The sequence below is a fragment of the Hippopotamus amphibius genome, chromosome 17 (assembly GCF_030028045.1).
Source record: "Hippopotamus amphibius kiboko isolate mHipAmp2 chromosome 17, mHipAmp2.hap2, whole genome shotgun sequence".
NCBI classification, from domain to species: Eukaryota; Metazoa; Chordata; class Mammalia; order Artiodactyla; family Hippopotamidae; genus Hippopotamus; species Hippopotamus amphibius.
The window spans coordinates 41,633,400-41,659,091 of NC_080202.1; the positions used below are offsets into that span (position 1 = coordinate 41,633,400).

Here is a 25,692-nt window from a genome sequence, read left to right on the forward strand (position 1 = left end):
GCGGGCTTCAGTAGTTGTGGCTCACGGGCTCTAGAGCTCAGGATCAGTACTTGTAATGCAGATTCTTAACTACTGTGCTACCAGAGAAGTCCCCCACCATTTCTGTATATGAACACTCATATATGTTCCCTGGATGGTGAGGCCCAGTTCTCACCACGGAACCTTCATCTCCAGTTCTCCCTGGGACAAATCTGCCAGGCCATCAAAAATATCTAGAGAATAACTTGTTCTTCAAAACGACACCTGTTTATTCCTTGTGGCACCTGGCACCTCTTTGGGAACTCTCCTTCCTTCCTTCCTTATTGAAATATAAGCCTCCCTGAGTAATGCATATGCACTTCCTGGGACATGCCTGTCTATTCCGCAGATATATACCTATATGCTTCCTGGAACATATCTATTTATTCTCTGAGACACACTTCTCCTCTCAGGATGTATCTGTCTCTTTAGAGACATACCCATTCCCTAGGACATTTTGAGTTTTCACCAGATGCTCTATTTCCACGAATGTGTCTGTCTTCTCCAAGGATATGTCTATCCTATTCTTAGCCCATATTTGACTTCATGCATTTTACTAATATACATCAAAGCAAGTTGGTGTAAGATGCTGTATATAGCATACTGTGTTGGGAAGACAAGTTAGATAAGGCTTGGTTTCTGCTTTCGATGGTTTTCATCTAGTAGGGGAGCTGACGTGCAGAAATGGACAAAAACAATGGAGTTTGTGAGGAAAGTCATGCAAGGGATGCAAGCCAAATGTTATCTGAGTGCAAAGGAAGGAGTGGTCACATTTTGTTATTTTTAAAGTTTTTTTAAAATTAATTAATTAATTGGCTGTGTTGGGTCTTTGTTGCTGCACACGGGCAGTTGCAGCAAGCGGAAGCTACTCTTCGTTGTGGTGAGCAGGCTTCTCAGGGCAGTGACTTCTCTTGTTGCAGAGCACAGGCTCCAGGTGCATGGGCTTCAGTAGTTGCAGCACACAGGCTCAGTAGTTGTGGTGCATGGGCTTAGTTGCTCTACAGCATGTGGGATCTTCCCGGAGTAGGTATCAAACCCATGTCCCCTATATTGGCAGGCAAATTCTTAACCACTGCACCACCTAGGAAGTACCAGGATGGGTCATATTTAGCTAAGGTGCAATCACAGGAGGTGAGATCACAGGAGGTTGATTGTGGAGTTGGCACCTGAGTAGGCCTTAGATGGAGTACATTCCCCTATGGGAGAGAGTAGAAAGGGAGGTGAATGAGAAAATTATTGCAGGGGGTTGGGGGGAATGAATCGGGAGATTGGGATTGCCATATATACATTACTAATAAGAAAAAAAATAAAATTGTACACTTTAAATATATGCAGTTGGGCTTCCTAGGTGGCGCAGTGGTTAAGAATCCGCCTGACAATGCAGAGGTCACGGGTTCGATCCCAGCTCCAGGAAGATCCCACATGCCACGGAGCAACCAAGCCCGTGTGCCAAAAAAAAAAAAAAAAAAAAAAAAAAAAAATATATATATATATATATATATATGCAGTTTATTGTGTGTCAAAAAAAAAAAAGAAAAAAAGAAAATTATTGCAATAAGCCAGGTTTGAGACAACAAGGGTATGGACCAAAGGAGTGGTGAATGGGGAAATGGAAAATAATTAAAAAGGAGGAAAATTATTAAAAATAGGGGAGGGAATCTGTAGAATTTGGATAGGAAGATGAAGGAGAGGAGAGGTTAGAGCTGAACCTGGTTTGAACCTGGGTTACTAGGGCAATGATGGAAATAATAATAATTTTTAAAGGGCCATTAGAAGGAGAAGCTGGCCTGAAGAAAAGGATGTATAATATGAGATAACAATGGAACAAGCTGTTATGTACCATAGAGAGTTAAAAATGGGAGTGCTGGTGCTGCTGCTGGTGGTTGAAAAGGGTTGGAGCTAGAAATATAAGTTTAGGAGTCCCCTGCACAGAAATGCCATGTGAAGCCATGAGAGGGATGAGAGTTCCCAGAGAGAAAGTGTACTGAAGAAGGCTGGGATCCTTAGGAAACACCCACATATAAACAATGAGGACAATAGAAGACAGAGGGAATGATCAGAGAGGCAGCAGAATAAGGATAAAGCAGTGCCATGGAAGCAAAGGAGATGGTGCCCTTTGAGAGAACATTATCTTTTTTTTTTTTAAGGTTTATTTATTTATTTATTTATTGGCTGAATTGGGTCTTCATTGCTGCACACAGGCTTTCTCTAGTTGTGGCGAGCAGGGGCTACTCTTCATTGCAGTGCGCAGGCTTCTCATTTCAGTGGCTTTTCTTGTTGCGGAGCATGGGCTCCAGGCGCCCCGGCTCAGTAGTTGTGGCACACAGGCTTAGTCCTGGAGCAGGGATCAAACCTGTGTCCCCTGCGTTGGTACGTGGATTCTTAACCACTGAGTCACCAGGGAAGTCCCAAGAGAACATTATATATTGAATGGTTCATTCATCCATTCATTCAACAAATATTTGTTGGGCACTTCTGTGGACCAGGAACTGTACGCAGTGAAGGATGGACTTTGGTGGGGGAAATGTTAGAGATCAGACAGGAAATTGAGTGCGTGGTACAGTCAAGAAAACTGCATATTTTCAAGTAGGGATGACCTCAGCAGTTTGCAGATGAGAGGAGCCGGGGAAAGGGAAAGACGGAAGAGGACACACAGAGAAGTCCTGGAGGAAACTGGAAAAGAGAGGCAAGCAGATGCCAAAGGGTTGGCCTTATAAAGGAAGAGCGATACTTCTTCCTTTGAGTCCAAAAGGAAGGAGGAAAAGTGAGAGAAATTTTTGAGAGATGAATCCAGTGTGGTGACAGACAGAGAGGAAAGATTAAGAGGTTCACTTGCATGGTCTCAATCTCATAAAAATAGAAGGGAGGGGTGTTCTGCAGAGAAGGGGGAGATGGGAACAGGTGGAATGGCTTGATGAGTGTGGAAAAGTTTGAAGAGTTACCTTGAGGGATGTGACAGGGAGTTAATAAAAGACAAAGCATCACTGGGATGCACTGATTGCCCAGGAGTGAGGTCAGTCAGGGAATCTGGGGCTCAGTCTGCAGGTTCTGGTAAATTTTTTTTTTTCCAGTAATAATCCTGGGCCCAGGTGTGAAAAAAAGAAGATTGTGAGGCAGGTGGGTGGGGAACAACAACTCTGGTTTGGAAACTGAGCAGCAGGTAGGCAGGCAGGGGACAGAATTGAGTAGTCTAGGCTGGGGAAGGAGTCAGATAAGACCAAAAGGGGTCCAGGGACTTGAGACTAGAAAGGTGAGGGTGTGGAAGAGGTGAGAGAGAGGTGGCTGTGTTCAAATACAACAGCTCTGAATCATGGCAGCAGAGCCATTTCCAGTGATAAAAGCTACAAATGAGCTCCTGGGTAATGATGGAGTCAAAGGACATAGGAACTGAGGGGAACTGGGCAGGGTTTAAGTTAAATGACACAAATGTTAATACTTTAAAAAGCCTGCTATAGTGGAAACTAGCCTAGGCTGGGTTCTAGAGACCTGGTTTCTACTTGCAGTTCTACTAACTGTGCCCACTTTGGGGAAGTCACTGCCCTTCTCTGGGGTGGAATCGGGAGGCTCCTCGGGGCCCTTTCTACTCTAGACGGTAAGGATTTGGGGATAATAGCAAGGTATGGGTTGACGAGGACCATCCCTCCCCTTGGGCCTCCCGCTCCCCAGAGGCTCCCGGAACCTTTCTGCTCTGCTTTCTGCCCGGACGTGCCGGAGCGGAGACCGGAAGTCCTTTGCCGGCGGGTTCCGGGTTTCCTGGGCTACTAGGATGGCGATGAGTTTCGAGTGGCCGTGGCAATATCGCTTCCCGCCCTTCTTTACGTGAGGTTCAGACCCCGAGAAGCCCCGCTGGGCCTCCCTCCCCTCCCCCGGACCCCGGGCTCAGCCCTGATGCTTCAAATGGGGCGGGGGAGAACGGACCACCCGCAGTCCCTCACTTTCTCCCCTGAACGCGCCTCTGGCGAGCGCTGCCGCTCGCCCTCTCGTGTCCTCTAATTCTGCGCCCCACCCGCTTCACCCGGCAGGTTGCAGCCGAACGTGGACACTCGGCAGAAGCAGCTGGCCGCCTGGTGCTCGCTGGTCCTGTCCTTCTGCCGCCTGCACAGACAGTCCAGCATGACGGTGATGGAAGCTCAGGAGAGCCCGCTCTTCAACAACGTGAAGCTACAGCGTATCCTCCCTCAGGCTCTTCCACAGCCCACACACATGCACTTCCACACTTTCCCACATGCCCAGGCTTCACACTCCTCTTCACCCACAGAAGGCAGGTTACCACCCAAACCGGCCTTGGAAAAGAGCCAGTCTGTGTACATGACATTCATTTTACCTCCAACCCCAACCCAGAGGTAGCACCAAGCCCTCTTGTCCTAGGCAGTGATGAGTACCTAGGTGTCATTCAGATCTTAGAATTTCTGCCCTGAAGCCAAGTACCAGGTTTTTCAACCTGAGCCTTTTTGACTCGTTGAAACTTCTGTCCTCTGTATGAGGTTCAAACTCTGGCATTACCCTTAGTAATTTTCTCTGCCTACTCTCCTCATCCCAGGAAGTAAGGGCTGTTTTCTTTTGCTGCCTGATTCATCCCTAAAATATCTGGAGAATGGCTGGAGGAAGGAAAGAGGACAGAGAGTGAGAAATGATAGTACCTTTCATTCTCTAAAGCTCTTCCTTTTAATTAGACTCTTTACGTTTCTCCCCACAATATGCAGGAAATGCCAATATATATCCTGTTGGGAAATTGCACATCTGTGTGTATAGGAGGGAGAAGGGTAGTTTGTAGTGTGAGCCTGGCTCTGAGAAATTTTATACCACCCAGTTCATTCCATAAATACCATTCCCTTAACCTTAAACCAGGGAAGCTCCCTGTGGAATCAATCCAGGTTGTATTAGAGGAACTGAGGAAGAAAGGTGGGTTCAGTTCCCCAGATTCCTTATTTTTCCTCCTAGTTGGGTTTTCCTGAGGGCAGATTAGCACAAGTCTTTTCTTTTAAGAACTTTTTTTTTTCTCTGCTGGCTTGGAGCCCAGAGTATTCTATACATTATCCCAATTCTCTGGGTTCTTCTCCCCCATTGATATACAAAATTGAAATCTCTCCATCTGTGCCCCAAGACCTGAAGAGAATAGATGCCTTGCAAATAGTAATAGTTAAACAATTCTTCAATTTCTCTTTCTGAAAGCTGAGTCTCTTCCACTCTGTTCCACCTTAGTTTTTGCCTCGTTGTCTCTCTCTCTCTCTTTTTTTTTTTTTGGCTGCATTGGGTCTTCATTGCTGTTCTCGGGCTTTCTCTAGTTGTGGTGCGTGCGGGCTACTCTTTGTTGCGGCGCACAGGCTTCTCATTGCGGTGGCTTCTCCTGTTGTGGAGCATGGGCTCTAGGCTCAAGGGCTTCAGTAGTTGCCACACGCAGGCCCTAGAACACGCGGGCTTCAGTAGTTGCGGCATGTGGGCTTAGTAGTTGTGGCTCGCGAGCTCTAGAGCACAGGCTCAGTAGTTGTGGTGCACTGACTTAGTTGCTTCAAGACATGTGGGATCTTCCTGGACCAGGGATCAAACCTGTGTCCCCTGCATTGGCAGGCGGATTCTCAAGCATCACACCACTGGGGAGGTCCCTCTTTGTCTCTTCTCAGAGCATGATGCTTTCATAAACATCTATTTTGCAGGGAACCTCGAGTGGTTGGATAAGAACAAGTCTAGCTTCCTGATCATGTGGCGGAGACCGGAAGAGTGGGGGAAGCTCATTTATCAGTGGGTGAGACTATTCTGACACAGTGACCCCTGGCAAAGGAGAACGAATCTGTGTTCAGCAGATACCTGGTGTTTTCAGATCCAGACTGAAGGAGGGCGGGGGCAGAAAAAGGAAATGTAGGTCTTCCAGACAAGCCTCTTTCAATGACTCAATTTCCCTGGCTGCAAAGAACTTCCCTCTACTTGCCTGTAGGAGGCCAGAGGCTATGTGAGGCCATGTTTGGAGAATGCAGTACTGGGAACCATGAGTACTATTGTTGGCTGGAGCCTCTGGCCGCAGAAGATAAATGGGGAAAGGAAGGGGAAAAAAAAAGCACAAAAACCTGTAGCCCTCCCCCACCACTTCCTTATGGGGCTGTCCATAATATAAATGAGACTTTCTGAACCAGTATGGGTGTGGGGACAGACTCTCCCCTCGGCATTCCCGGTCACCACCAGCCCTCAACATTCCCAGGGGAGAGAGGAGGGGAAGAAGCCTCAACAACCCAAATATAACAAACACACACCACCCATTCTTGAGCAGGAAAACAACCAGAATGAGAGGTCACTGCTCAGACACGTGAAGACCTGTGGTTTAGTGGTTCTGGGCATGTGTGTACATGTATAAATATAGCACCTGTAGGGTTTGTGGGTTTTAGGCCACTCCTGTGCCGAGGTGACAGCTCTGGTTTGGGAATAAGTATCATTCCTGGGTCAGAGAGGTGGAGCTGGTGAGTTTACCTCTCCCTGGAAATTCCTGGTTCTTATTCAGTCCCTGTTTTCTGTGTCCATAGGTTTCCAGGAGTGGCCAGAACAACTCCGTGTTCACCCTGTATGAACTGACCAATGGGGAAGACACAGAGGATGAGGGTAATGTTTTTCCCTTTCCCCCCAGTTTTGTCATCTGAATCCTCCTTTCTCTAATCTCTGTTTAGTTAACTTTCAGATTTCCCATTTTTCTGCCTCTAAATTCCAAATACTAAATAATACAAAGTTTCTTAACCCATGTCTAGGATTTCCATAACCACCTGAATTCACATGCAGAAAACCCACAGATTTTGTCTGTGGAAGTGTATGTGCATTTTTCTAGGGATAGAGTCCATTATAAGATTTTGAAGGGCATCTGTGACCCATAAAAATTTAAGAATTATTGTTGAAGATGCTGAATGCAGAACTAGGGCAGGAGATTAAGCCTGAAATCTCATTCCTTGCTGACTCAGGCTTTCTTTACCCTTTATTCTTCTAGAGGGCTCAAGATCTGTGGGTGTCAGCTGAAGAGATGGAGCCAACACCCCCATCTCCACCCCCATCCCTTTAGAATGCTTTGGTTTCTGGCCAGACAGGGATTTGTGTACTGTTTGATTTTTACATAGTGTAAACCTCTCTTAGCTCTTTTATGTCTGACTTCATATTCTGATCCCCAGGATCACCAAAAGTACCAATCTGAGCTGGGGGAAAAGGGGCACCTCCCCTTTCTGCCAGGCCTGGCTGCCCCAACAGAGTTTACAGCTCTTGGCTTTTCCTCCCTCTTCCCTGCAGGCCTCTGCTTGCTACTCCCACCATCATGCTATGACTTCAGTGCTGCAGCCTTGCCCAGCCCACCACTCAGGCCAGGCAAAGCTGGAGGCTTCCTCAGAAAGCAAGCTCCCTGACTCAAGAGCTGGGCCCCCGCAGGGGGTGTGCAAACCTGTCAGGGCTTGACTCCTGCCTCTCACATCTCCCTGCAGTATCTTGCCATATCTCTAGATACTCAGCTGGCCCTTGGCTCCCAGCCTTGTTCCTTTTTCCACTAGGAAAGGGCAGATATCTGTGCTGGACCCTAACAGTCTCCTGGCCAGAGGCATGGCTATACCTCTTTGTGTTAGGACAGGTCCTCCCAACAGGTACAGGTGCAAATAGGGTCAGCATCCAGTAACAGGGGCCTTGACCTCCCTAGACTTGATTGTCAGGGCCCCTTCTTTGTAGCCCACAAGCAAATGGTGCTACTCTTGTGTATCAGACACTAATGGGCAGGGGAGGAGGGGATAGTGCGAGCGCAGTGGGTTGAGTCTAACAGAAGAAACAGGAAGGGGGAAATAAGCATGAACTGTCATTTCATGTTGAGTCAGGCTTTCTTCCACCCCTTACTCCTAAGGAATACCCAGGAAAGGTGGGTGGCAGCTGTAGCAGTATAGATGGCCTTGAAAGTTCTGTTTCCAGCTAGACTGCTCAGACGCCTTGAGCCCCAAGGAACTAAGTGTCCCTGACCACCCGTCTTTCCCTGTCCAGAGTTCCATGGGCTGGATGAAGCAACCCTGCTGCGGGCTCTGCAGGCCCTACAGCAGGAGCACAAGGCCGAGATCATCACTGTCAGCGACGGCCGAGGTGTCAAGTTCTTCTAGCAGAGACCTGTTTCCCTTTACTTCTTACCTCCCACCTTTCCAGGGCTCTCAAAGGGAGACAGACCAAGTGTCCCCACAGACTGGATCTGTGACTCCACCAGACTCAAAAGGGCTCCAGTCCGGGGGTGGGTTTCCCACTTATCCCATGTGTCTGTCCCTGGGGTAGGGTGAGGCTGAGGTGCCAGGGAGAAAAGATGTGCTTCTCCTTGCCCCGCCTCCTCTCCTGAGCCGGGGGTCTGTAAACCTAGCACGTCATTTGTGTCACACACGTAAGAACATACACACATGCGCCTGCACAAGCTTCTGTCTCTCCCCCCCCCCCCCCCCCTTTAGCTGCTGCTGCCTCCTCTCTCAGGCTGGTGCTGGGTCCTTCCTAGGGGATGGGCGAAGCCCTGGCTGCAGGCAGCCCTCCAGGCAATGTGAAGATAGGAGGCCCAGGAAGGGGCCTGGCAATGAGAAGTGGGGCCCGACAACTGATTTATGATATTAAAAAGCTTAACCCCACTGCCTGTTGCTGAAGTTATTACTGGAATGGGCAAGGGGAGGGCTGTGAAATGTTAACCCCCCTGAGTGGATCCCAGCCTGGGAGAGGGGAGAGAAGACCTTCCGTGCTGGCGGGCTCCAGTGAGCCTGTGGTTTTACATCTGCTGGGTGGGCTGTGTAGGGGAGTGCTGATGGAACACAGCTTGGGGACAGACTGCTTTCTGTCTCTGAAATGGAGTAACTTAATGGCTTCCCCCTCTGTCACCATCTCCCTGTGGAAGTCCTGAACTACTCTGAAGCCCCTCCCTCCATCCATCTGGTCTGGGTGGGTAGTTGAGGCCAAGGGGAGCTGAGGAGGAGTACACCGGATATGGACTTCGGTTTATTGGGAACTGGCAAACAGAGAGGGGAGGAAGGAGAGCCCACATAGCAAAAACAGCCACTCTGGCCAGGGCCAGGCTGCGGTCAAGGTAGGGAGGTGGGGAGGATAGGTGACTTGGTCCTTGGTTCTGGGGAGGGGCTGGCTTTGGGATGCACACACCCATCCCTGTGCAGCCGGGGAGGGACTGCGAGGTCGGAGAAAACCAGATCTTTCCACTGACCTCTGTATTGTGGTCCCGGGGCCATTCCGGACGATTAGGAGGGGGCGGCGCTACCTTATCTGGGGCGTGCAGGCTGGTGGTAGCCTCCTCCTCACCACCCCCCTTTCTAGGGCTGGGGAGCCGCGGTCACGTTTCATCTCCCTGTCCCAGTACCGTGCTCCCCCAAACAGGTTTGCGCACTCAGTGCGGGAGGACGCACCGTCGCCTCGCACCCGACTCTGGCTTGCGAATGAGACTGAGGGCGGGTGCTCGGGGAGGCCAGGGGGAGGAGGGCCAGCGGCCGGGGGCGGGGCGGTGGCCGAGGTGAGGGGCTGCGCTAGGGGCTCCTCTGCGCTCGCGGCTCTGGGGGGTAAGGGCGGGGCGGGGGCGGGGGCGGGGCTGCAGGGCAGGCGAGCCTGGGCTGAGGCCCCAGTAGCTCAGCCCCAGCACTGCGCACCCAGCCGGCCCTCCTGTCCCGGCGCTTCCTCTCCAGCCGCGCGGCTTACGGTCCTGCGGCGCCCGGCCCTTCCTCATGCTGGCACCCCCGGCCCCAGAGACCGAGGTCCCCATGTCCCAGGCGGAGGCCGACCTGGCCCTGCGGCCCCCGCCGCCTCTCGCCGCGGCGGGGCCGCCCCGCCTCGGGCCCCCTCGCCGAGCGCGCCGCTTCTCCGGGAAGGCTGAGCCCCGGCCGCGCTCTTCCCGTCTCAGCCGCCGCAGCTCAGTCGACTTGGGGCTGCTGAGCTCTTGGTCCCAGCCAGCCTCACCCGTTCCGGAACCCCCTGATCCTCCGGACTCCGCTGGTTCCGGCCCCGCGATGAGTCCACCGCCTAGCTCTGAAGAGCCCCCTGAGGGCACGTGGACCGCGGGCGCCCAGGTAAAGGCTGCTGGCTCCGAGCGTGCGCAGCTCACGGGCTCTGCAGGAGGGTTCGGGTCCCAGGAACCGCCGAGGATCACCGAGGCGGCAGACCGGGAGCGGCGGCGGGAGCAGGAGGAAAAGGAGGACACGGAGACCCAGGCTGTGGCAACGTCCCCGGACGGCCGATACCTCAAGTTTGACATCGAGATTGGACGTGGCTCGTTCAAGACGGTGTATCGAGGGCTGGACACCGACACCACGGTGGAGGTGGCATGGTGTGAGCTGCAGGTGCGGCTGGGCGCCCTCTCGGTGAAGCCCATGGGATAGGACCCTTTGGAGGTCTTGGGATGGGAGACCCAGGGGACAGCAGCAAGGGGGATGTATTTTTCCAGTCAAATGTGCAGACACTTTTGTCCCCTTTGCTCTGATGATCCATGGACCTGGCTGATTCTGGGCTACAGAAGGAGAAACTGAGGCAGGTGGTGTATGATTGCTCCCCTATGGATTTAGACATTCTCGCTTTACGGGCTCCATGCTCAACCCTGAAAGCTGGAAAATAGGATGGGAAGTTGGGTAGAGAACCATTTCAGACCTGAGGGGTGGCTGGCCTCACCACTTTCCTGCAGTGGTTGGTTACCCCCTACCTCTTCCTCTCCCTTCCCCCTAAGTCCTGAGACCTTCAGTGTGACCCTGATCCTTGTGCTCTCCCACCCTGGATCTTTGTAGATTAGGAGGCTGGAATGATGGAGGCCAGGAGCTGAGGCAGGGTTCTCGCCACTTCCAGAAGATTTAGGGCTATTGTGGCAGGATAGGGCCCTCCCATGCCCCTTCTGGAGCAGTCAGACTTCTGGACTTCTCCACAGCTGGGGGAGGGGGATACAGGGAGCTCCAGCCCTGGCCTGAGTTCAGTCCTCCTTCTCATCCCACTGCCTACCTGAGCTCTTCTTTGCCAGATCCAAAGGCACTGAATCCCATGGGCTTTAGGGGTATGCTGGTTTGAAGGGCATTCCTCCCACTGTGGGGAGAACCCAGTTGTCTGAGCAAGCAGCTTTGGATTCAGACTAGGGGGACAGGGCCTGGGGGAAAGGTCCTCCCCTCCAGCCCTGGCACTGGGCTCATCCCTTGTGCCTGCCAGTGCCGCGCCCCAGGCTTTAGGCCAGGCAAGGGAGAGGCGGCCAAACGGGGGTGGGGGGGAGCAGAGGAGGGAGATGGGGGGAGGGCAAGACAGCCGTGGGGCAGGGGGCGGTCTCCTGGCACCTGGTCCTGGATCCTTTCTCTGTACCTCCCTCTGCAGCCCTCCTGCCTCCTGCCTGGATCTAGCAGTTCCCAGTTTCTGAGGCCAATCCCTTTGCCGGCCCCAATTCTCTGCCCGCCGTCCGCCTGCTGCCCGCCTGCTGCCTGCCCGCTGCCAGCCCCCGGGCATCCCCTCCCGCCCCACGGCCGGCCTGGGCAGCTACAAAGGCGCTATTGACTTCAGGGCTTCTGGACGGGGCTGCATAAAAGCGCTTGTGTCCAGGAGGGGGTCCAGGGGGCGGCCCCAGGCCCATGATGGGTGTGTCCTTGCGCAACGGGAATTCCGGGTCTATAATCGGTTGACGAATGATCCCACCTACCCAGCACCATCCCTTGGCTCCTACCCTCACCTCTCCCCTAGCCCCGCCCTATGTGCCCCCATCCCCCCCTCTCCGCGGGGGTCCTGGGCCTGATGTGACCGTGACCCGCATCCCCTACCCCACAGACTCGGAAACTGTCTCGAGCCGAGCGGCAGCGATTCTCGGAGGAGGTGGAAATGCTCAAGGGGCTGCAGCACCCCAACATCGTCCGCTTCTACGACTCGTGGAAGTCCGTGCTGAGGGGCCAGGTTTGCATCGTGCTGGTCACCGAACTCATGACCTCGGGCACGCTCAAGACGTGAGCTCTGCGCCTGGTGGTGGTGGTTGGTGGGAGGACCGGTGGTGGGAGGTCCCCACTGCTTCCGGAGGAGCCCAGTCTCCTCAAATTCTACAGGCAGGTCCAAAACCAGGATCACTATCTCTCAACCTCCTCTTTTGAGAGTCTGGAGGCCTGCAGCTGCCCCTTAAAGAGTCTTCCCCCCACGCTACCTTTCTCCTCTCCAAGCTATCCTGTCTTCCTGAAACCTGCAGGAATCTGGCCTTATCACTTCTCTCCTTAAAACCCTTTCGAGTTTTCCCACCGCCCTCGGGATAAAGTCCACACTCTCTAAGCACTGCTCACAAATTCCTTATAGGATCTAGCCTATGTTCCAGGCAACCAAATTCCCAGCACCTCCTCCCACCCTGCCTGGTCACTTGCTGTCTCCGTGCCTTTGAACACGGATATCCCTGCTGCCTGAAAAGTCTTCATCCCTTCCCATTTTCACCCTTGAACTACTCATCCTTCAAGATGCAGCATAAAAGTTATTTCCTCTGTGGAGCCCTCCCCTACGCCAGGGGCAGTTATTTATCCCTTCTGGCGCTTCCACAGCATCTTAGCAGCGGCCCTATCTGTGAACTTAACTCCCGACCCCCGTTTTGTAACCTCCTGTCTACCTACCACACCCCGACTGGACTGCGTTTCTGCTTGGGGCCGGGTGTGCGGATCTAGGCTAGAAGATATGGGCAGAAGATGCGTAGGCGGGGGGGAGGGGGGGTGCTACGGGGAACTTCCCAATCATGGGCTCCCTCCCCAGCCTATGTGTCCCCCCCACCCCCGACCCTGGCTATGCGCCCTCCCCCAGATACCTGAGGCGGTTCCGTGAGATGAAGCCACGAGTCCTTCAGCGCTGGAGCCGCCAAATCCTTCGGGGGCTCCATTTCCTACACTCCCGGGTACCCCCCATCCTGCACCGGGATCTCAAGTGCGACAACGTCTTTATCACGGGCCCTACGGGCTCCGTTAAGATCGGGGACCTGGGCCTGGCCACGCTCAAACGCGCCTCCTTTGCCAAGAGCGTCATCGGTGCGTCCCTCCAGGGGGACCTTGCCATTCCTGCCCTCCCTATGTCAGGAAAGAGCCTGGGGACCCTTCCCCCTAGCAGGGTCTTTCGAGATCCACTGAGTTAGACCACGGGGAAGATGGGGTGACCTATGGCATTCCCTCTTCCCCACACCCCCTCCCCCATCACCCACCCTTGGCGGGAACAGGTCAGTCATTTGCACTCCACAACTCTCAGGGTTGCCCCCGGGGCTGCCTAGCCTCTTGTACGCTCAAGGGGAGGGACGAAGCCAGAGAGGAGGCACTGTAGCCTGACGCATGCTGTGGAACCGCGTTCCTACAGGAACCCCGGAGTTCATGGCCCCGGAGATGTACGAGGAAAAGTACGATGAGGCCGTGGACGTGTATGCGTTTGGCATGTGCATGCTGGAGATGGCTACCTCGGAGTACCCTTACTCCGAGTGCCAGAATGCCGCGCAAATCTACCGCAAGGTCACTTCGGTGAGAGGGGGCACGGAGGAGAGGGAATTACAGGCCTCCCTTACACTTTCCTGCCCCAGCCACCCCGCGGTCAATGCCCTTTCCCTTAATGAAAACAAGCTAGACATAAAGACGCCCTGGTGAAGGCTGAAGGATATTGAAGCACGCAGGGCCCCTCCGATACAAGCTATTTAGAATAATGACGTGTGCAGCGCTCCCTAGAGTTTACAAACGATTTCACATCCAATCTCTCCGATCCTTCCTGCTGCCCTGCGGGGTGAGCAGGGCAAATGTTCTGCCCTGCGTTTACAAATGAGGACACTGGCTCAGCGAGAGACTTGTTCAAGGTCACACTGTCGATACGTTGGGGACTGGGATTTGAAATCACATCTTTTAGTAGCAGTTGCGGTGCTTTTACAACTGCATGCCCTGCTGCCTCGGGAGGGAGCGGGGGTGTCAAGCAGAAAGCTGGGGCGCAGAGGGAGGGAGGCCTCATGTAACCCCATTCCCCAGGGCACAAAGCCGAACAGCTTCTACAAGGTGAAGATGCCCGAGGTGAAGGAGATCATTGAGGGCTGCATCCGCACGGATAAGAACGAGAGGTGAGTGGAGAGGGCAGGATGGGGTGGGCTGGGGGGCGGGCGGCGGTGGGGCTCGGCTCACAGTAGCGCCGCCCTCAGGTTCACGATCCAGGACCTTCTGGCTCATGCTTTTTTTCGCGAGGAGCGCGGCGTCCACGTGGAGCTGGCGGAGGAGGACGACGGAGAGAAACCGGACCTCAAGCTCTGGCTGCGCATGGAGGACGCACGGCGAGGAGGGCGCCCACGGGACAACCAGGCCATAGAGTTCCTGTTCCAGCTGGGCCGGGACGCGGCTGAGGAGGTGGCGCAGGAGATGGTGAGCGCAGGACAGACTGCCTGCCCTGCGGCTGGGCATTGAGGGGCGTGTGGACGTCGACCGGAGGGGCCAGTGCCTCGAGGGTGGGGTGCCTGGCTGATGGGAGAGGGGCTCAACCCAGCCCTCTCGGCATCTCCTGCAAGTGTCTCTCTGCCGCTCCCGCCTTAACACACCCACATGCACACCCAGTATTCTCCACAAGTTGAAGATTTCCTTTTCCGGCCCTGTTTTACTTTCTGCTGACCCGGTTTTCCTGAAATGCCTGTCTCTCCGACTTATCTACTTTTCCCTTTTTCATCCCCCTCCCCCCACTTGTCTTTCTCTCGATCTCCCTTCCTGCTCAAAATCATCCATTTCAGGAAGCCGGTCCGCTCTGGAGTCAAAATTATATGCTTCTTTCCACTTCAGCAGGTCCTCCATTACTGGACGGGTCCGCATTGGTCTTGTTTTACACCAGTATACATTCCTGTCTCTCTCCTCCACTAGACTATAAAGTCCTGAGGACAGATACTGTGGGTATTGATTTTTCTGTCCCTGATTGTGCTTAGCACATGGTGGGAGCTCATTAATCACCCACATCTGTACGCAGCTTAGAGCCCTTTCACTGTACACTTGTTGGTTGCGTGGAGTGATTTTATCCCTATTTATTGATAAGAAAATGAAAGCTCAGGTTGAAAATCTTATACAAGGTCCCAAGCAAGTAAATGGCAGAACTGACCCAGGTTGTTCAGATTTTAGATCAGATCACCCTGCCCCCTCTCCTTTACAAGCCCAGCAAAGCTTGTTATTGAAATGAATGAGGACCTGATGAACAGGATCAGGAGAGTCATATATGGGAGACAGAAGATGCGGGGCAGCTTTAGGAAGGCCCGACGGGAGAAGTGAAAGAGTATAAAATTCTTGATAGAAAGATGCAGTCGAAAGACTGGGAATCATCTATTGGTGGGTCTGGTTCAAGAACTTGAGAATGTGTTTGAAATACGGCATAAGAGCAGGTCTCTGTAGCACAGCTCAAACCTGACCTGAGATGGATCCTGATCCATTACATACAGAGGTTCTTGATCATGCCACTACTGACATCTTTGGGGGACTGTGCTGTGCATTGGAGGATGTCGCGAAGAATCCCTGACTTCTACTCACTAGATCAGTGTTACCTACCCTCCCAGTTGTGATAACTAAAAATTTCTCCAGATATTGCCAAATGTCCCTTCTGCTCCCTGAAAGCAATTGACTTACTGTATAACCATGGTCACTTACTTTACTTATTTCCAACATGGAGCTGATAAGACCTACTTCAGAAGGTTCCTGGAAAGATTTAATGATGATAACGTAAAGAGTTGCCAGTTAATGGACACAGTGGGTAATCAATAAATGTTGGTTCCCTTCCTCCCATATCCTAGAGGCCTCAAGAAGGTGTCCTAATGGGCCTTTGTTGGGGGGAGGGGGAGGCTGGGAATCTCACCTCAAACTGTGTTCCTCACCCTCCCAACTCCAGGTGGCCCTGGGCTTAGTGTGTGAAGCTGATTACCAGCCAGTGGCCCGTGCAGTGCGTGAACGGGTCGCTGCCATCCAGCGGAAGCGTGAGAAGCTGCGCAAAGCTAGGGAGTTGGAGGCCCTCCCCCCAGCACCAGGACCCCCACCAGCAGCTGTCCCCATGGCTCCTGGTCCCTCCAGTGTCTTCTCCCCTGAGCCCGAGGAGCCAGAGGCAGACCAGCACCAGCCATTCCTCTTCCGCCATGCCAGCTACTCATCTACCACCTGTAAGTCACCTCTGACCTTGGGACCCAGGTCCCAGAACCCTTGGTCTCCGCCCCTACCCAGAAGTTCAAGGCAACAGCATTGTCACTTACCTGGCCTTCCACGTCTAGCCATAGCTCCTTCTGGGAAGGAACTCTCCTGCAGCTCCAGGCCCCTCCTTGCTCAGGCAGCCCCCTCCTCAGCCACCACTCCCTTTTATTTCCCCTTTTTTGATCCCCTCCCTCCCCCACCAGCGGATTGCGAGACTGATGGCTACCTCAGCTCCTCCGGCTTCCTGGATGCCTCAGACCCTGCCCTTCAGCCCCCTAAGGGGGTGCCATCCAGCCCCGCTGAGTCCCATCTCCGCCTGCCCTCGGTGAGAGGGGGTCACATGGGGGGGGTCCCAGCCATTCAAGCCTATGACCTGTCTCCCATCCTGTAAAACCTGACCCCTATGACCTGGCCCCATGTCCTTGGAAATCTACCACTCTTGTCCTCCTCTTAATTCCTTCTGCTTAGTACACCAGTACCCTTGACACCATCCATTTCCCTCGAATCCAACAGTTAGCCTCCCCTGACTTCATAAACCCATATCCTATTTCAGGCTTTTGCTCTATCCATTCCACGTTCTGGCCCTGGCAATGACTTTTCCCCTGGAGACAGGTAAGTTCTGATCTGAGTTGGGGTTTTAGAGTGAAATTTATGGAGCTCTGGGGTCCCAGTGTCCACCCTGACACTCCTGTCTCCTTTCCCTTTTCCAGCTATGCCTCAGATGCAACATCAGGCCTTAGTGACATGGGTGAAGGGACGGAACAGATGAGGAGACCCCCAGGAAAAAACCTCCGGCGCAGACCCCGATCCCGGCTTCGGGTCACAAGTGTAAGGAAGGGGCATGGGAGTTGGGGAATAACCTGCAGGGTCTGGAGGGCACTGTCAGAGGGATGAGGGAGATCAGACAGAAAAGGGGAGAAGTGGTGTGCTACTGGTACCCAAGAGGCAGCCAGTCATGTTTTTAATACCAGACTTTGGGGGCAGAATCTGCTTCTCTCCAGTTCCAATCTGGCCACTGTCACTTGGTTGGAGTGGGGTGGGGACACATGATAAAGACAGAGAGCTTGACCTCCTCCTTCTGCTGACTTTTGACTCTGAAGGTCTCAGACCAGAATGACAGAGTGGTTGAGTGCCAGCTACAGACACACAACAGCAAGATGGTGACCTTCCGATTTGATCTGGACGGGGACAGCCCGGAAGAGATTGCAGCTGCCATGGTGAGAGGGAGAGAGATGAGGACGGTGTCTTTGGATCTGGGACAAGAGTCTCCTTCCTGATGTCCCCTGGTGCTGAACTCCTCCTCCCCGCCATCCAACAGCAAGAGTTTTAAAGCTGGTTGGCCCTCAGCACAGGGACACTGAAGACATCTGTGCCCTTGTTTTGGGGGCTGTTTCTGTTTATCCAGTGAGGTTTGGATCCTCAGCTGGAGCAATTTGAGACTAACATAGGGTATACACAAGGGCTCCGGTAAGGTGCACACTAGACACGTGATACTGTGGCTCTAAGTAAAGGACGGGCTGGGGGCAGCAGGGGAAGAGGTGGAACTTATGTGAGGTCTTGACAGATGGATCAGATGGCAGTGAAGTGTGGAAAGGGCATGTCCAGTGGAAGTATGGCAAAGGAGAGGAATGGAAATAGGGAGTGACTTGAAATTTGGGGCTGGGAGTGCTTCACGAGGAGACCTTTGTCATTGGAATTTAGAGTTCCTATAGGAAGCAACAAAGTCCTACTGTATAGCACAGAGACTGATATTCAATATCCTGTAATAAACCATAATGGAAAGGAATATGAAAAAAAGAATGTATATATGTATTACTGAATCACTTTGCTGTACAGCAGAAATTAACACAACATTGTAAGTCAACTATACTTCAATTTTTAAAAAATAAAAAAAATACCCGAAAATGAGTTCCTGTAGGAGAGTTGTGGAAGTGAGGTTGAGCAGGTAGAGTCGGCCTAGATCATAGACAGTCTTAAGAGTCAGAGTGTAACATGGTGAGAATAGGTTTTAAGAAGATGATTCTGCTGTGGGTTGTGAGAGAGGACTGGGGGGTAGGGAATCCAGTTGGCAGGTGGATACAAGAAGCCGGATGTCGTCCAAGGAAAGAATGGATTACGGGGGAGGAAGAAGAAAAGGGGTGAATCTGAGGGTTATTTTGGTAAAATAAATTACTGTGTAACCCAGTAACTTCTTGACGTAGTATAATGTACATAGTAGATGGTCAATAAATATTTGCTGAGTTGATATGAGAGGGAGTTAGGGAGATGAAATATCAAGGGTGACTTGTAGCTTGGAGGAACTAATAGGAATAGGCCGTCAAAGGTGAGAGGAAGTTAGAAAATGAAAGTAGGGTGTTTTTGTTTGTTTGTTTTTGTTTTTTTAGGGGTCATGATGAGCTTGAATGACAGAGAGGCAGGCAAGATAAGGTCCTCTTAGGAGCACAATACAGGTCAAGCAGGGCTGGAGAGAGTGGTGGACCTGGGTATCTCAGCACAGAGTTGAGTGTGCGAGAAGATGCATCCACAAAGCCTGAGGCATAGAGATGTGTCTTAGTGGATACTCCCAGTTGTGAAGTGGGGGCGTGGGGGGAGGTGGGGATAGGCCATGGAAGGACAGAGATGGAGCCTGAGAGGTAGGAGGAGCTCTGGAAGATGTTAGTAAAAACTGAGTAAGGAGACTGTTTCAAGGGAGGCATAGGGTGAAGCCTGAGACAAGACCACACTGGCTTTTGTCAGAAGAAGGTCTTTGTGGGAAATCAGCTTCAGTGGAGCAGGGGTGGTGGATGCCAGCTCCTGGGGTGAAGGAGGGAAGGGAATGGAAGAAATGTCAGACTTCGGGAACTCTCTCTGAAGCTTCTCCTCCATGTCATTCAGCTTGTGTGTGGAACAAAGACAAAAATATCACCTGATGTGCAGGCTTATCAACTTCTGTCAAGCCACTCAACCGTTCAAGAATCTTTCCTTCAGCCACACTGGTTTCTGAATGGTCCTTTGAAGAGGCTTGGGTTCCTTTCAGCTTCTGCCTCCATCTCCTCAGGGTTCTCTCGCCCTGGGAGCTTTCTCTGCTGGGCTTTCAAGCCCCACTCAGATCCCATGCAGCCAAAAGGACTCTGTCCCGAACCCAGGGTCCATTGCCCTCTTTTCTCTCCTTACCAGCCCACCCTCTACTTCTCTGCAGTGGAATTCTCTTGAGACTTAGATTTGCTTTTTTGCCCCCAAATCTGTAGTGGCTACCTGTGGTTACAGAGTAAGGTCAAAATTCTGGAGCATAGCCTTTAAGAGACACAGCACTCTCAGCTATACTCCAGTCTTCACTATTTTGTAAATGTGCCATGCCCTTTCCTGCCTCAGAACAGCATGGAACATAGGAAAGGGTGGACTTTCACATAAGACTTGAGTTCAAACTTCAGCTCTCTTATCTACTAATTCGGCAAACTTGGGGAAAGTTTCTTAACCTCTCTGAACTTCATCAGTAAAATGCAGGGGATAATACTTATTTTGCAAAGATGTTCTGATGTAATATATAATTTGTGAGAAGTGATACAGCATGTACGAGAAGTGAAATGATGATAAAAGTATGGGAAGTGTCCACACACGGTAGGTCCTCAATAAAGGGTTGCTTTCTTTTTTTTTTTTTTCTAATTAATTAATTAACTTATTGACTGTATTGGGTCTTCGTTGCTGCATGTGGGCTTTCTCTAGTTGTGGTGAGCGGGGGCTACTCTTCATTGCAGTGTGCAGGCTTCTCATTGCAGTGGCTTCTCTTGTTGCGGAGCACAGGCTCTAGGCCCATGGGCTTCAATAGTTGTGGCACATGGGCTCAGCAGTTGTGGCTCGCAGGCTGTAGCGCACAGGTTCAGTAGTTGTGGCACACGGGCTTAGTTGCTCTGCGGCATGTGGGATCTTCCAAGACCAGGGATCGAAACTGTATTCCCTGCATTGGCAGGCAGATTCTTTTTTTTTTTTTTAAAGCTCTTTATTGGAATATAATTGCTTTACACTATTGTGCCAGTTTTTGAGGTACACCAAAGTGAATCAGCTGTATTTATACATATATCCCCATATCTTCTCCCTCCCGTGACTCCCTCCCACCCTCCCTATCCTGGCCCTCTAAGTCATCACCCATCATCGAGTTTATCTCCCTATGTTATGCAGGAACTTCCCACTAGCTATCTATTTTACATTTGGTAGTGTATCTATGTCAATGCTACTCTCTCACTTCGTCCCGGCTTCCCCTCTGCCCACCCCCCCCACCCCTGGCCCTGTGTCCCCAAGTCTGTTCTCTACATCTGCATCTTTATTCTTGCTTTGTCATTGGGTTCATCAGTACCATTTTTTTTAGATTCCATATATATGAGTTAGCATACAGTATTTGTTTTTCTCTTTCTGGCTTACTTTGCTCTGTATGACAGACTCTAAGTCTATCCACCTCATTATAAATAACTCAATTTCATTCTTTTTTATGGCTGAGTAATATTCCATTGTATATATGTGCCACATCTTCTTTATCCATTCTTCTGTTGATGGGCATTTAGGTTGTTTCCACGTCCTGGCTATTGTAAATAATGCTGGCAGGCAGATTTTTAACCACTGTGCCACCAGGAAAGTCCCGAGGGTAGCTTTCTTACTTATCCTTCAAGGCTCAGCTCTGGAGCCATCCCAGCTTCCCCCATCCCCTGAGGTGGTTATGAACTGCTTTCTTCTTGGAATGGCATTTTTTTAAATTGTGGTAAAAAACGCATAACATAAAATGTACCACCTTAACTGTTTTTAAGTGTTCAGTTGTGTTAAGTATATTCACATTGTTGGGCAGCAGATTTCTGGAAACTTTTTATCTTGGAAATCTGAATCTCTACCCATTAAACAGCAGCTCTCCCTTTCTCCCTCCAGGAACAGCATTTTTATCTCAATCTCAATCATAAATGCCTTACCTGCCATGGACTGACTTGCAGTCTATTGAGTTATGTATGTATGTGTCTCTTCCACTAGATTCTGGGCTTCTTCAGGATTCATGCTTCTCTGTTCCCTCAAAGAACCTAGCAAATGCCTGGCACATAATACTACATGCTCAATAGGTGTTTGTGGACTTGAATGTTGTATTTACCATTTATTGCCTTATTTTTACTTAACTTTGTGGGGCTGTGTGTGTATGTGCATCTGAGTGGCATACTTTATAAGCCCTATGAGAGCAGGAATTGTGTCCAAAGCATGTGAGGCAACAGTGGAAAGAACTCAGGCTTTGGCTTTAGACAGATCTGGATGCAAATCCTGTGATCTTGGACAGACTGAACTTCACCTTGCTGAGCACTGGTCAGCATAACTCTAAAGTGGGGGTGTTAATGTAGACCCCAGAAAGCTGTTGTTGGTGTTAAATATGACAAGATATGTAAAGATCTGGTATATACACGCATGCTGTGAATGTTAGCTCCTTTCCTCTAAGCTGTATTTCTTTCATTTTTTAAAAAATATTTGAGGATTCTTTATTGTTATTATGATTTAAGTTATTGGCTGCATTGGGTCTTCGTTGCTGCGCGGGCTTTCTCTCGTTGCAGAGAGCAGGGGCTACTCTTCATTGTGGTGTGTGGGCTTCTTTGTGGTGGCTTCTCGTTGCAGAGCACAGGCTCTAGGCATTCAGGCTTCAGTAATTGTGGCACATGGGCTCAGTAGTTGTGACTTGAGGGCTCTAGAGCACAGGCTCAGTAGTTGTGGTGCACGGGCTTAGTTGCTTCACGCCGTGTGGGATCTTCCCAGACCAGGGCTTGAACCCAAGTTCCCCCTCATTGGCAGGTGGATTCTCAACCACTGCACCACCAGGGAAGTCGCTAAGCTGTATTTCTCCTTACACCACACAGTGCCCGGAACACAATAGATACTTACTAAATACTTGTTTTAGGTTGGTGGTGAGCAGAAGCAGTGGGGTGAAGGGCTGGTTTTTAAAGACTGGGGCCGGGAGAGAAGGATGAGTGGAATAACTGAGCCCCCCTTCTCCTTCCTACTGACTTTCACCAGGTGTATAATGAGTTCATTCTGCCCTCGGAGCAAGCCGGATTCCTGAACCGGATTCGGGAGATTATCCAGCGAGTGGAGACCCTGTTGAAGAGAGATACTGGCCCTGCAGAGGCTGCTGAAGACCCCCTGGACCCCCAGGTCAGACCCCTCTGGGCATTTCCAGGGGGAAGGGACTCTGCTCCAGGCTTCTTTACTCTCTGCCTTCACCAGTCCCCTTGGATCTAACTTGTCTTCATCTCTGGGACCTCAAAACAACGGCTCTTCCCCAATTTGAGAAGCTGGTGAAAGCCATGGGCTCTTGTTCTAGAAAAAACGTGTTCAAAGCATACTTTTAACTCATTACTTTGAAATAATTTCAGACTTACAGAGGGCATTTCCCGGGTGGTCCAGTGGTTAAGACTCTGCACTTCCAATGCAGGGGGCGTGGGTTCGATCCCTGGTTGTGGAACTAAGATCCCACATGCCCTGTGGCGCAGCCCACCTCCTCCCCACCAAAAAATTTCAGAATTACAGAGAAGTTGCAGGAATTGTACAAAGAACTCCTAGATACTCTGCCTAGATTTGCCAGTTGTGTTTTGCCACATGAGCTTTACCCATCTCTCTTCCTCTTTCCCCTATCCATGTGTGTGGGCTTGCATTTTTTTTTGAATCATTTAAGTAAGTTGCAGAAAGCATGCCCCTTTACCACTATGTATTTCTCAAATGCACTTTTTAAAAAAATATTTATTTGGCTGCACCTGTCTTAGTTGTGGCACATGGGATCTTTTAGTTGCAGCGTGTGGGATCTTAGTTGCAGCGTGCGGGATCTAGTTTCCTGACCAGGGATCGTACTTGGGCCCCATGCACTGGGAGCTTGGAGTCTTAATCAGTGGATCACCACAGAAGTCCCTCAAATACACTTTTGAATCCTTTGAAAGTCATCTGTGGACTCCTAGAGGTTCATGAGTCCTAAGACTCTGCTCTTCCCACTGTGACATTTCTCTCTCAGGAGGAGCCAACACCACTGCCTGCCCTCCCAGGGTCCCCCCCAGACCTATCCAGTGGTACGTACTGCGTTCTGTCCCTACTCATCCCAACCCCGGGGGCTGCCCCTGGGAAGGGCATAGGGAATGTAGCACTGGAATCTCAACACCCCCTCCCTCCCCAGCAGAGCTCCAGAGCAGTACCTCCCTGGAGCAGAGGAGCTGGGCAGCCTTCTCCGCCTGCCCGTCTTCTCCTGGAACCCCCTCATCTCCTGTGAACCCCTTTTCTCCTGGAACCCCTGTTTTCCCAAGTCCCGTCTTCCCCATCACTTCTCCCCCATGTCATCCCAGCCCCTTCTCATTCTCTCCAGTTTCTCCCCAGGTCTCCTCAAATCTTTCTCCACACCCTCCCAGTGCCCCACTTCCATTCTCCCCCAGTGCATCCCAGTTTCCAGTCCCATCTGCTCAGTTCCCACAGAGTTCTCTCCTCCCCAGTTGTTCCCAGGTCACTCTTGCTCCTCCTTCCTTTCCTCCCTGTCCCTCTGCTTCTCCCCTCCCCTCCACCACAGCAGCCCCTCTGCTCTCTCTGGCTAGTGCCTTCTCACTGGCTGTGATGACTGTGGCTCAGTCCCTGCTGTCCCCCTCCCCTGGGCTGCTTTCCCAGTCTCCTCCAGCTCCTCCTGGTCCCCTACCTAGCCTGCCCCCTCCAACTCCCCTTGCTGCTTGTGGTCAGGAGAGGCCTTCACCTCTGACAGATGAGATGGAGAGTGAGGTAAGCAGGAAACTAAGAGGGATGAGGGATGATTGGCGGGGTCCATTCTGGATCATTTCTCTACTCATGGACCCACACTTTGTAGGCCTCTCCAAATCTTGGTTGGCCACTCCTGAGTGAAGCCAGACTAGCACCCATCTCTGAAGGTGAGGACTCTGACCACTGACCTTCCCTGGCCCATTCGTTATCCTTAGTCACTTTATATCCTGCCATTGATTTCTCTCCCTTCTCCCATGACTCCTTCCTTGTCTCGATACAGAGGGAAAGCCCCAGCTTGTTGGGCGCTTCCAAGTGACTTCATCCAAGGAGCCAGCTGAGCCTCTTCCCCTGCAATCGACATCCCCAACTCTCTCTGGCTCCCTGAAGCCTCCAACTCCTCAGATGACCTCAGAGAGCTCAGACACGGAGGACAGTGCCGGAGGCGGGCCAGAGGCCAGGGAGGCTCTGGCTGAAAGTGACCGTGCAGCCGAGGGCCTAGGGGCTGGAGCTGAAGAGGAAGGGGATGATGGGAAGGAACCCCGAGTGGGGGGCAGCCCTCCACTCCTAAGCCATCCCAGCCCAGTGTGGATGAACTACTCCTACAGCAGCCTGTGTCTGAGCAGTGAGGAGTCAGAGAGCAGTGGAGAGGATGAGGAATTCTGGGCTGAGCTTCAGAGTCTTCGGCAGAAGTGAGTCTGGGGAGGATGGAAGTCAAGAGGTGGACTTGGGAGAGCGAAGTGTTTGACGAGCCCTCTCACGCTCCTGGTGTGTCCTCAGGCACTTGTCAGAGGTGGAGGCACTACAGACACTGCAGAAACAGGAAATCGAGGACTTGTACAGCAGGCTCGGCAAGCAGCCCCCGCCGGGTATCGTGGCCCCTGCTGCTATGCTCTCTTGCCGCCAACGCCGCCTCTCCAAGGGCAGCTTCCCCACCTCCCGGCGGAATAGCCTGCAGCGCTCTGAGCCCCTGGGCCCTGGTGAGACAGCAGTTGCCCAGCTCCCGTCTTTCTGGAGTCCCCTCCCTAGTGATCTGGCTTTCAGGCCCTGGGGGTCTGCCCCTTAGTTTGGGGGGACTAGCCCCCTTCTCCCTGTGGCCCCTTCCCTCACTCAGTGCTCTCCCTCCCCATCCTGCACCCAGGCATCATGCGAAGGAACTCCCTGAGTGGCAGCAGCACCGGCTCCCAGGAGCAGCGGGCAAGCAAGGGGGTGACATTCGCCGGGGATGTTGGCAGGATGGTGAGGGCGGGCCCAAGGGAGGGAGAGCCCAGGGAATGGTAATTGGCTGCAGCTTCACTATCCTTCCACCCTGGAGGTTTCTTCAGTACTTTTTCTTTTCCCTCCAGTGAATTCCGAACAGAAGCCCTGTATCTCACCCACACCTGGGCCCACCATAGAGCTTGTGCTCTCAGAATCTGCTGACAACTCTGCAAAGAAGACCTCAACACTGAGGGAGTAGGAGGCCCGAGGGGCATGGAGAGTGCTGCTCCATTATAGGGAAGAGCCAAACATGTGGGACTGTTTGCCGTGTGTAGAAGGCGTACATTCTTCAGCCTACCATCCTCATCCCTGCCACTTCCCCAGCCAAGAGTGAACCACTAAGCAGTCCCACCTGAACCTGGATGCTTCTAGAAGGCACACTCCCAGCTGGGCAGAAGGAGGGGGTGTTCTCACATCAGAATTAGTAGCAGCCAATAAAAATGCTGGAACCTAGTACCCAGTGAATTTGTATGTCAGGCCTTAGGAACTGGGGGCAAAGCTTTATGGGGTAAGGCAGGGGAGGATTTAGAAGGAATTACCCAGTCACAATGGGAGACGGGGTGGAACCCAGCCTTCT

At 52.0% G+C, this 25,692-nt stretch overlaps 2 protein-coding genes across 4 annotated transcripts; both read left to right on the forward strand.

The window, feature by feature from the left end:
• The first annotated feature begins 3,740 nt into the window (after nucleotides 1–3,740).
• VPS25 (vacuolar protein sorting 25 homolog) lies at nucleotides 3,741–8,621 on the forward strand. Of its 3 annotated transcripts, XM_057717151.1 has the most exons (6): nucleotides 3,741–3,837; nucleotides 4,041–4,186; nucleotides 4,867–4,920; nucleotides 5,673–5,761; nucleotides 6,531–6,606; nucleotides 8,005–8,621. In XM_057717151.1, the coding sequence occupies exons 1-6, from the start codon at nucleotides 3,785–3,787 to the stop codon at nucleotides 8,115–8,117; spliced, it is 531 nt and encodes a 176-aa protein (XP_057573134.1). In that variant the 5' UTR covers nucleotides 3,741–3,784; the 3' UTR covers nucleotides 8,118–8,621. The 3 variants fall into 3 exon arrangements, with proteins under 3 accessions (XP_057573134.1, XP_057573135.1, XP_057573133.1); XM_057717152.1 differs by lacking the exon at nucleotides 4,867–4,920 and having other exon boundaries at nucleotides 3,760–3,842; nucleotides 4,041–4,279; XM_057717150.1 differs by lacking the exon at nucleotides 4,867–4,920 and having other exon boundaries at nucleotides 3,761–3,837; nucleotides 4,041–4,279.
• A 1,092-nt stretch (nucleotides 8,622–9,713) lies between these two features.
• Nucleotides 9,714–25,569, forward strand: WNK4 (WNK lysine deficient protein kinase 4). Its single transcript, XM_057715828.1, has 19 exons — nucleotides 9,714–10,325; nucleotides 11,776–11,948; nucleotides 12,775–12,995; nucleotides 13,315–13,472; nucleotides 13,965–14,053; nucleotides 14,132–14,348; nucleotides 15,844–16,108; nucleotides 16,340–16,461; nucleotides 16,690–16,748; nucleotides 16,847–16,964; nucleotides 17,237–17,353; nucleotides 22,146–22,283; nucleotides 23,134–23,188; nucleotides 23,293–23,879; nucleotides 23,965–24,025; nucleotides 24,139–24,547; nucleotides 24,636–24,835; nucleotides 24,997–25,094; nucleotides 25,202–25,569. Exons 1-19 carry the CDS (start codon nucleotides 9,714–9,716, stop codon nucleotides 25,202–25,204), a joined length of 3,702 nt encoding a protein of 1,233 aa, XP_057571811.1. The 3' UTR covers nucleotides 25,205–25,569.
• Nucleotides 25,570–25,692: the final 123 nt, after the last annotated feature.